At 48.2% G+C, this 11,616-nt stretch overlaps 1 protein-coding gene across 1 annotated transcript; it reads left to right on the forward strand.

Moving 5' to 3' along the window:
* The first annotated feature begins 809 nt into the window (after positions 1-809).
* On the forward strand, positions 810-7,591 carry LOC127301696 (probable glucomannan 4-beta-mannosyltransferase 11). Its single transcript, XM_051331965.2, has 9 exons — positions 810-1,598; positions 1,738-1,836; positions 5,261-5,513; positions 5,634-5,744; positions 5,834-5,970; positions 6,066-6,179; positions 6,266-6,465; positions 6,548-6,796; positions 6,924-7,591. The coding sequence occupies exons 1-9, from the start codon at positions 1,203-1,205 to the stop codon at positions 7,087-7,089; spliced, it is 1,725 nt and encodes a 574-aa protein (XP_051187925.1). The 5' UTR covers positions 810-1,202; the 3' UTR covers positions 7,090-7,591.
* The last annotated feature ends 4,025 nt before the right edge of the window (positions 7,592-11,616 follow it).

Here is an 11,616-nt window from a genome sequence, read left to right on the forward strand (position 1 = left end):
AGCTCGCATAGATGCGTCGCGCCCTACCTTTGCCTGCAGGACTGTATAGGTTGTCCGTGGTCTCCGCCCAACTGAACTGAGAACCATATCCACTTCCACCTACGTGTTGTTGTTTGCTGCAATTGTGGCTTTGAGTCGCCGACACGTAATTTAAGAGGCCCATTCCTGCAATGAATCTCTACTTACTGGGTTGACCCAAAGTCGCAGAATTAGACGCAGAAGAAGAGGCCGAAACTAATAAAGGAAATGGAGTATTGAGTAGTGACATGCCGGCCGAAGCCGAAGATAGTGGTGGGCAGGGCAGCCAACTAGCAAAGGAACGAGAGGTGAGGAACAGCTTGTTTCAGAGTTGAGAGACGGATCGCCTGAGAAGGATCCATTATTTGGCTGCACATCGATCAGTTTGTGAATGGCTGATGCTCTCACCGGGCCGGTAATTTGGTTGCACACTCCCAGTACCTATCAGTTGTGAATGTCTGATACTCACGGGGGGCCAAAACTACCAAGTCCAAGCTCTAGACTCTAGCCAGTAGGCAGGCACCGTGTGAAGACACACGCCTGTGAACAAACAGAGAGATCCGATCCGACCACATGGCTGCCGGTTACAGACAAGGCCTGGGGTTGCTGGAACATACAGGCCATTGCCATGTCACCTCTCATCTGGCTTCTTGCACCTCGCGTCCACCTTCACTTTTACTTTATCCATACATACACGCCAATAATGGAGCACCAAGTGGCTGCTAAAACGCTCCACTACTCGTGTACTACTGCCTCCCTCGCAAGTAACACAGCTCATCCCCTCCATCGATCCCATAATTTCACATTGCCATGCATCTCACCAACCACCATCAGAAAACCCAGAATCATCACGCACATACGGTTAAGAACAGCTAGCCACCCCTGCACCCAGAATTCAGATCCCAATTGGGATCGTGAGGGGAGATGAAGAAAACAGAAGACTTAACCAGGCCAAGAACATCTGCTCAGTAAACACATGCGCTGACAGGGTGCAGCCATATGGTGATATGGAGGAGTAGCCATCAGTAGTAATAAGACGGCATGCCCCTTCCTTGTCCATCCAAGCTATATAAGCCCGCCTGCACAAGTGTACCTACCTGGATTAGCTAGTCGCATCAGCATTTGCACCCGGTCCTAGTCCTCCTAGATCCAGCCACCCGTCATCCGGCCTCGCGCCGCCGGGGATGGACGCTGTCGCCGTCGCCCACGACGCCGGCGTGGAGGCGGCGAGGCTGTGGGGCGAGGTGCCTGTGCGGGTGGACTGGGCGGCCGTGGCGGCGCAATGCGCTTACGTGTGGGCGCAGGCCAGGACGTTCGTGGTGGTGCCGGCGATCCGGCTGCTGGTAGTCCTGTCGCTGGTCATGACGGTGATGATCTTCCTCGAGAAGCTCTTCGTCGCCGCCGTCTACTTCACGGTGAAAGCCTTCGGGATGAAGCCCGAGCGCCGGTACCACTGGAGTCCGATCGTCGCCGCGGTCGACGGCGTCGTCGATGAGGAGGAGGCCCTTCTCGGCGGCGGCGTCGGGAGCGCGGCGTTCCCGGTGGTGCTTGTGCAGATCCCCATGTACAACGAGAGGGAGGTGAGTGCTCGCAGCGTGCGTGGTGTGCGTTGGTTAAAGAATTTGCGGTGAATTCATCGATTTGGTTGACCTCGGTCGTGCTGCCGTGGTGGGTTTTGTTTACTGCAAGATCACGCGGTGCTGATTCCTGTTCTTGCAGGTGTACAAGCTGTCGATCGGAGCGGCGTGTGCGCTGGAGTGGCCGGCGGAGCGGCTGGTGATACAGGTGCTGGACGACTCCACTGACCCCGTTGTAAAGGTAACCAACAATCCCCGACCCGCGCATGCATCTAGCTCAGCGATCCCCGCACATGCGTGAATTCCCGGCATGCATGCATGCATGTTCGCCTCCAGCTTTTGCACACAGATGGAATTTAATCATTGACGCGTCAGTTTCTTCGTATAATCGTACGATTCGCTACTTTCCTTTCCTACATGCGTAGTTTCCTACTGCATTGTGCGTCGTTTCCTGGTTGGCATCGGCAGCTGGCACACGGACGGACGACAGTAATCGCCGGTCGCGGACTAATTCCCATGTTGGCGTTGGCCGGCCGGCCTGTCGCTCGGCGTGCATATTGTCTTCTATGTTGTGAGAGAAATGAATCAGCAAGGGCCGTGACCTGGCGTCCACGTAGCTCCTTTGGAAGATCTCCCCAGACGGGTGTACCTTGCATCTCCTTTATTATTGGTGGCTCATCGATAGATCGGTCGTCGCTTCGGAGTATCAAATGGACACCACTCGTTGAGCAATGCCCAGCAGGTGGTCTCAACGAAGTGGCACGCCTGCGGAGGTATGGGTGGGCGAGTGGCCACATGGACGAGAATCGATCACCCATCCCTCGCGACGCCAAAACTGGCAATCCAGTATGGAGGGATGGATTGGTCGTACTGGTAGCTGCTACCTCGTGTCCGATCGCTGCCCTTAACAAAAACCAAGGGAGGGAGAGTGGTCTGACTCCGGCCTTGCTTGCCGGCTCAAAAACGCCCCGGCCGATCGATCTGATTCTGGCCCTCGCTATTTTGTAATGGGCGTCTTGACAAGCCTTGCTCTGCCAAAGGTTGGACCGCGACCTACACACCTGGCAGTCTGCCACACGGCCGGATAATGTACTGTCAGTGGAACGCCAACCCTACTGAATTTACTATCATTGGCCTGGGGTGCGTGCGACGCGACCGATCCAGCTGATCGCGGAAGGATTAGATATATAGAGGACTATAAATCAGATCAGACTCCTCAATTCCACCCACAAATCGCTCATGCCATACTTTTGTCTGCCGGCCACCATGGCGACAACGCTCGGCCGCTCATCACTCGACGCCGGCCGGCCGGCCGGCCGCCGTAGACGCGGGCCTGCAGCAGATCCATGTAAGTGGCATGCGATTCAGATCAATGTTCTATTTTTCCTGCTGTATATGAATTTCCAGCGATCGATGCAGCAGATGTCGAACACAAGTTTTTCAGGCTGATCCGCACTATAGCTTGAGCACACCTGCCGAAGCCTTTCTGATTGTTTTCGTGCCAACACAAAGGCTGGATAGCTTTTTTCCTAGTACTACTATTTTTTGTGATGCTGCTGGGGTCATGGGAGTAGGTCACATTAAAACAACATTATTAGGACGTAGGTAGAGAATTCTAGGGTCCTAACAATATTCCTATTCCTAGTACTCCTCCTCCATTATGCATGCTTGTCCCAACCAGTGGTGAGTGGACTCACGGGACATGATACGGACATGTTGGCAATTGCTTTTTTTTTTCCTCTTCTATACACTAGTATATCAGAGATGGAAATAGCTAGAATTACATGGTCGTGTAGACATATGCACGTGAGACAAGGAACGTGATGAAGCGTGACACAGGGTTGGATCTTCGACTGCAAGTGGTACGTACAGTGATCGCTTGTTCTCGTTCTCGATCCACCACACTTGATCCTTGCCTGCAGGGGTACTATACATCGCTCCTGTTTGACATCCGAACTCCAAGTTATCGTTTTCTTAATCTATTTCCTGGCGTAACCGCGGCACTTGCGACGCACAAATGTCGCGAACAAAAACAAATCACTAAGTGCATGCTTCCCCACGAGCTCCGGCAAGCACAGCCAGCTTCTTTGCCCGTGGCTTGTCCCGAATTTACGGCCGCCACTTGCCACGATCGAGGTCCACGGCATCTATAGGAGGCCGTGCGAGGAATCCGTGTTTTTTCTTCCTCCATCCGGAGAGGGTTCGCTGTGCTCTGCCATGTCCACCAAGCAGCTGCAAGTGGCAACTGCCAGCGGTAGCAATCAAATGCTGCTGCGCCGCCCCGGAGAATCCTGTGGTACGGATCTGCGTCAACAGATTGCTTCTGGACCATTTTATTTATTTTTCTTTGCTTTTGTGCGCTTCATGTGTATATTGAGGTATGCTATCAGTTTTGGGGAAGTAGTTTATTTCTGTTCTCTTAAGGTACTGTTGATGCTTAAGAGCAATTCCAATAGTGTAGCCGGGTAAAAGGCCAGTTATAGTCAGCTTATAGCTAACTTGTATAATAGTTGGCTTTAAGGATTGATAATTTTATGTATAAAAGGCCCACCACACATACTCACAAAGTGCCTAGGAGCACGTGCAAGAGCTAGCTCTTGCATGAGAGCCCATCTCTCTTCTCTCTCCACTTCTCTCTCATCCACCTAAGCAAAACAACACTATTTTAATTCTTACAGCCTGCTGAGTCAGCCTTAGAGCATGCCCAATGCACTGCCCTAGAGGTGCTGCCTCACAACTTTAGTTAGGTTTGGGTGGTCCAAAGTAGGTTCGGATGAAGAGGTAGCCTCTTCATCAGGAGACAGCCTCTTCAGCCATAAAGTGAAAACTGAGTGAAAATGTGAGAGAGAAAGAGAAAAAACAAATCAGCTTTTGAGAGAAAGATATATTAATGGGACCATAACATGGCATGCATATGTCAAAAGTTTTATCCAAGCCTAGTTGGACAGCTGCCTCCATTGCTCATGCCCTTATTGTACTTGCTCTAAGGAGGTTCTTTTATTTCCGCAAATCTTGGGCGGCCTCCACAGCCGCACCGGGACATCGCCACCACCGCTCTTCGGCCACGTCTCCACTACTTGCTCCTCCTCTCGCCGCCCACGCCCCCTCCATGGCAGCCCCGTCTCTCCAGGCGGGCTCCATGGTGCCGCCCCGACAACAATGCGGAGATCGCCAGTGAGAAGAGAGATGGACATCGAGAGAGGACGAGTTCGTCGAGAGAGAGAGAGGTGAGAGAGGAGTGAAGAAACAGAAGGCTCGTAGACTTGGGTGGCTTTGAGATGCGTGCATGCTTATCTGATTGTTCGGCCGATCAAAAGATTTTTTTTTTATCTCGGTATAAAATATATTAGAGGTACAGGTTCCACATGATTTTGACATCAGTCTCACACTTATGGTTTCTTAGGGTATTATCAGTTTGCCTTAGTCTATTTTGCACCGTCAGATCTGGGTGGATGAACGGTTTATAAAAGTATAACCACTGTAAATTTTGTATAAAATCAAGCATATAGTTGCAGATATAAATTATAACCTCAGAAGGCTTGAATGTTGCTGCCGTACATGTTCGGATAGCAGAGTACCTAGCTGCACACAATGCAAAGTAAAACTGATGAACTGAACCCTGTAACTGAGAAAAAAATTGCCTCTGTTTTCCGTTTCGTTTTCAGGACTTGGTGGAGATAGAGTGCACGAGATGGAAGGGCAAAGGCGTGAACATCAAGTACGAGGTCAGAGGGAACCGGAAGGGGTACAAAGCAGGCGCGCTCAAGGAAGGGCTGAAGCACAGCTACGTGCAGGAATGCGAGTATATTGCCATGTTCGACGCCGACTTCCAACCAGAGTCCGACTTCCTCCTGAGGACTGTCCCGTTCCTCGTGCACAACCCGGACATCGCCCTGGTTCAGACTCGCTGGAAATTCGGTCAGTACGTATATATGTGCTTTCTTGTTGTGAGCCAAAGTTCTTGACCTACAACTACTTGCAAAGAGATGCTGTTCTGGCTTAATTGGATCCAAGTCTCTTTTTTTGCTGTTCATGCAGTTAATTCTGACGAGTGTTTGCTGACAAGATTCCAAGAAATGTCACTGGACTACCATTTCAAGTTCGAGCAAGAGGCTGGTTCTGTAATATACTCATTTTTCGGCTTCAACGGTAAAATCCGTTTCGTCGGAAATCGCTCAAGCATCCAAATCAGCACGCTGAGTAACTTTGTTGGTGAATGGTGATTTTCCATCTTGCAGGGACCGCCGGTGTCTGGAGGATTTCGGCGATCGACGATGCTGGGGGATGGAAGGACCGGACCACTGTGGAGGACATGGACCTGGCTGTTCGCACAACACTGCAGGGCTGGAAATTCGTGTATGTCGGTGACGTAAAAGTAAGCGGATGCTCCTATACTTCATGTTAGAAATGACCAAACTCATAAAAAAATAAATCTAAAGATCAACATAACACTCGCTTGTGTGTGGTTAGGTCAGGAGTGAGCTGCCAAGCACATTCAAGGCATACCGATTTCAGCAGCACAGATGGTCATGCGGACCGGCAAACCTATTCAAGAAAATGATGGTAGAGATTTTGGAGAACAAGGTTTGTGTTTCATTAAAGGAAATCTTTGTCAAATGCATCGCACCATCTTATTGACTGACGTGGTTACTCTCTTTTTCTCTGTGTAGAAAGTGTCATTTTTGAGCAAAATCCACCTGCTGTATGACTTCTTCTTTGTTGGCAAGATTGCTGCTCACACAGTAACTTTCATCTACTATTGCTTTGCCATCCCGGTGTCCGTTTTCTTCCCTGAGATTCAAATACCTCTCTGGGGTATGGTCTATGTTCCAACTGTTATCACCATCTGCAAGGCCCTGGGATCACCAAGGTAACAACCATTCCATGATTGAAGTTTCAGAATGAAAGTAGTGATATTATATTCAATTAACACCAGAAGGTCCCTCTTTCAGTTCATTTCACCTGGTGATTCTCTGGGTTCTCTTTGAGAATGTGATGTCGTTGCATCGGATAAAAGCAGCCACAACTGGTCTTCTAGACGCTGGACGAGTCAATGAGTGGGTAGTCACCGAGAAATTGGGAGACGCCAACAAGACAAAGTCAGCCACCAATGGATTAGATGCTGTAAAAGTTATAGATGTCGACCTAACAACGCCCCTGGTACCTAAGCTCAAGAAGTGGCGAATTAGATTCTGGGACAAGTAAGCAAAGTTTATTGTGTACTCCTAGAAAATTTAAAGCTAACACTATGATTTAGTATACTTCTGAAGTACTACATTACTACCGTAATCTAAGTGTCAGATGCTGATCTATAAGTGTTTTTATCAGGTACAACTGCTCAGAAATTTTTGTTGGAACCTTCATAATCATATGTGGTTGCTACGATGTGCTTTATGCGAAGAAGGGATACTACATCTACCTCTTTGTTCAAGGCCTAGCATTCCTCGTCGTGGGTTTTGAGTATATTGGCACACGCCCTCCCAGCACTGAATAAGCTGTCATTAATGGAGCTGATAGCGTGATTATGATAAGACTGCGTGCAAGTAAAGCCCCTCTCCTGCACATATCAACCTCAGATTACATAATGATATACAGGGAGAACTCTTCCTCAGTCTTGGTCAGATTTGATCCGACCAATTTTTACTGCCTAGAAGGCTACCCAAATAGCATCCCCATTCATTTGAAAATAACAGCATTCCATTGAGAATTTGAGATCCTCTAGGGATACATTCCACATCGGAAGAATAACAGCAGACGTAGATGAAATAACATCCTTTGCCAATTACTGTAGATTCTCCAAAATTAGCCTACCCGTGTATGCCAATGTACTGATATAGCTTGTTCAGACATGTATAAGAGGATCATCAGCACCTAGAGTCTAATCCTGTGTAGTAGGCTAAGATCTGTAAATGTACAGTGTTACGGAACACCAATATAATTCTGTCAAATTCAGACAGAAATTAAATGCATAATATAGCATAAAGCTCTGCAAGCAAGCAGTCATTCCGAAAATGATTTCGGTTGCTACTAATTGTGAGAACTGATAATAGGCCTTTCATGCCGTGGTGTTTGATGCTTGGTTTCAACCATACATATCAGTTGGAGAATTGGCTGCGAAATTACAAATTTTTCTACCATAATTTTTTTCTTGGTATCTACCCATTGCCCATGAATTACTTTGACCAACATAGTGTGCTCAAATAGATGTTTACAGTAAATATTTGTTGCAGTTCTTTTTTATTTCACATTTTGAAGGGACATGCCCATTTCTGTAGAAGGAACAGGTCGGCATTTACCAGGAAAATTGCCCATACATTGCAACGGAAGATACATTGTATAAAAGGTGCTTTGTTAGAGAGACCGCACGTCACTACGGAACAACAATCTTAACCACAACGACATATATATATTGATTAGAAATATCACATAATCCAGGAGAACGTGTCTGTCAAAATATACTTGCTTCTCCTACGATTGAGTTGCCACAAATATACTCTACATGGGGATCACTGAAAGATCCTCAAGTTGCTTTCACACATCACACCCCACAAGCCTCTGCCTCCCGCCACACTGTTGTGTGCCATTGCTTTTTTTTCGATAAAGGGAATATATTAATATCAAGAAGATACCAAATACACCCAGCCTCTGCAACAACGCACTACCCTAATGGCACTACGGATGCACACAGCCAAAAAAAGAAAAGAAAACTAAGAAACAAAAGTCCCGCTACACTATCTCAGGCCTAACAACAGCAATACATTCACCGCCAAGACAACACCTGAATTACAGACTCTCAAAAAAACGATTCCTCCAAGAAGGGAATAGTGCTCAAACACCATCGTCGCCCGATCAAAGATCTTAGGTTTTCACCCTGAAGATAGTCTCCGCTCTCAAAACGAAAATGCCTCCACCAAGGCCATTGTCAGGCACAACCAGTTAAGGCCAGACCTTGGATTTTCACCCTGAAAGGTAGAACTCTGCACTTCACCTGTGTTGTCGCCCCCACTTCCATACCGCTGATGTGATGCCCGGAACACCAAGCAAGTCTCTCAACAGCGGGGAGACTTGAACCGCCCTTAGCTAGTCCTCCCCTCCGGGCTTCATGAAATTCTCTTCTTCCGACTTTCATCATGGATCCATAGTCACTTGATGTCAACACAGAAAAAGAGCTTCGCGCCGCTCCCTCCAGAACCAATCGGTCGGAATAAAAGCATGGGTGCGCACGACCGAATACCTCTGATCCAGCAAACTCCAGGCAAAGCACTGTTACAATAATCGGCGGAGCCTTCCGGAACTCAACCCACCGGCCAGATCACGAGTCCAAGCCTCCGGTAGGTCCTCCTCTGCACGCAAGAGAGGCCCTAGGACCGCCGCCTTGATACGTCCAAAACGTATCTACTTTCCCGAACACTTTTGCTATTGTTTTGCCTCTAATTTGTGTATTTTGGATACAACTAACACGGACTAACGCTGTTTTCAGCAGAATTGCTCTGGTGTCTTGTTTTTGTGCAGAAATTCAACTTTCAGGAAAATCCCCGGAATTTATGTCAAAGGGCTTATTTTTACAGAAGATTCACGGAGCCAGAAGGGCAGGCCTGGGGGAGGCCCAGGGCCCCCACACACCAGGCCGGCGCGGCTTAGGAGGGGGGCGCGCCGCCCTAGTGTGAGGCCGCCTCGGCTAGCCTCTGACGCTCCTGATATGTCTCCGACGTATCGATAATTTCTTATGTTCCATGCCACATTATTGATGATATCTACATGTTTTATGCATACTTTATGTCATATTTATGCATTTTCTGGAACTAACCTATTGACGAGATGCCGAAGATCCAGTTGTTGTTTTCTGCTGTTTTTGGTTTCAGAAATCCTAGTAAGGAAATATTCTCGGAATTGGACGAAATCAACGCCCAGGGGCCTATTTTCACACGAAGCTTCCAGAAGACCGAAGAGTCAATGAAGTGGGGCCACGAGGTGGCCAGGAGGTAGGGCGGCGCGGCCCAGGTCTTGGCCGCGCCGACCTGTCTCCTGGGCCCCTCGTGACGCCCCTTGACTTGCCCTTCCGCCTACAAATAGCCTTCGTCGCGAAACCCCCAGTACCGAGAGCCACGATACGGAAAACCTTCCAGAGATGCCGCCGCCGTCAATCCCATCTCGGGGGATTCAGGAGATCGCCTCCGGCACCCTGCCGGAGAGGGGATTCATCTCCCGGAGGACTCTACACCGCCATGGTTGCCTCCGGAGTGATGAGTGAGTAGTTCACCCCTGGACTATGGGTCCATAGCAGTAGCTAGATGGTTGTCTTCTCCTCATTATGCTTCATTGTCGGATCTTGTGAGCTGCCGAACATGATCAAGATCATCTATCTGTAATGCTATATGTTGTGTTTGTTGGGATCCGATGAATAGAGAATACTATGTTATGTTGATTATCAATTTATATCTATGTGTTGTTTATGATCTTGCATGCTCTCCGTTATTAGTAGAGGCTCTGGCCAAGTTTTTACTCTTAACTCCAAGAGGGGGTATTTATGCTCGATAGTGGGTTCATGTCTCCGTGAATCTGGGGGAGTGACAGAAACCTCTAAGGTTATGGATGTACTGTTGCCACTAGGGATAAAACATTGATGCTATGTCCGAGGATGTAGTTATTGATTACATTACGCACCATACTTAATGCAATTGTCTGTTGTTTTCAACTTAATACTGAAAGGGGTTCGAATGATAACCTGAAGGTGGACTTTTTAGGCATAGATGCATGCTGGATAGCGGTCTATGTACTTTGTCGTAATGCCCAATTAAATCTCACTATACTCATCATAATATGTATGTGCATGGTCATGCCCTCTCTATTTGTCAATTGCCCAACTGTAATTTGTTCACCCAATATGCTATTTATCTTATGGGGAGACACCACTAGTGAACTGTGGACCCCGGTCAATTCTTTACATCTGAAATACAATCTACTGCAATTGTTCTACTGTTCTCTGCAAACAATCATCATCCACACTATACATCTAATCCTTTGTTACAGCAAGCCGGTGAGATTGACAACCTCACTGTTTTGTTGGGGCAAAGTACTTGGTTTGTGTTGTGCAGGTTCCACGTTGGCGCCGGAATCCCTGGTGTTGCGCCGCACTACATCTCGCCGCCATCAACCTTCAACGTGCTTCTTGGCTCCTACTGGTTCGATTAAACCTTGGTTTCATACTGAGGGAAAACTTGCCGCTGTACGCATCACACCTTCCTCTTGGGGTTCCCAACGGTCGCGTACTGTACGCGTATCAGCCCCCCTCTGGACTATTTAAGGGTTTCGATCTAAAAGCGCGAGACGGGAAGTCGAAGTCGCCAGAAACCATCCAGAACGCTGCCACCATCGCGAAACTCCGTCTCGGGACCAGAAACTCCGTTCTGGCACTCCGCCGGGACGGGGAATTGGAGGAGATCATCGCCATCATCACCATCGATGCCTCTCCATCGACCAGCCATGTTTCTCCCATCCATGTGTGAGTAATTCCCCCGCTGTAGGCTGAAGGGGATGGTAGGGATTGGATGAGATTGGTCATGTAATAGCATAAGATTGTTAGGGCATAGTGCCTAGTGTCCGTAATTGGTACTTTGATGATATTGTTGCAACTTGTTATGCTTAATGCTTGTCACTAGGGCCCGAGTGCCATGATCTCAGATCTGAACATGTTATTGTTTCATGATGATATTCATTGTTTTATGATCTTACCTGCAAGTTGTATACACACGTCGCTGTCCGGAACCCGAGGCCCCAAAGTGACAGAAATTGGGACAACCGGAGGGGAAGGCAGTGATGTGAGGATCACATGTGTTCACGGAGTGTTAATGCTTTGCTCTGGTGCTCTATTAAAAGGAGTACCTTAATTTTCAGTAGATTCCCTAGAGGCCCGGCTGCCACCGGCTGGTAGGACAAAAGATGTTGTGCAAGTTTCTCATTGCGAGCACGTACGACTAAATATGGAACACATGCCTATGGACTATTTAGTACTTGGACGCCG

This window comes from Lolium perenne, chromosome 7 (assembly GCF_019359855.2).
Source record: "Lolium perenne isolate Kyuss_39 chromosome 7, Kyuss_2.0, whole genome shotgun sequence".
Taxonomy (NCBI): domain Eukaryota; kingdom Viridiplantae; phylum Streptophyta; class Magnoliopsida; order Poales; family Poaceae; genus Lolium; species Lolium perenne.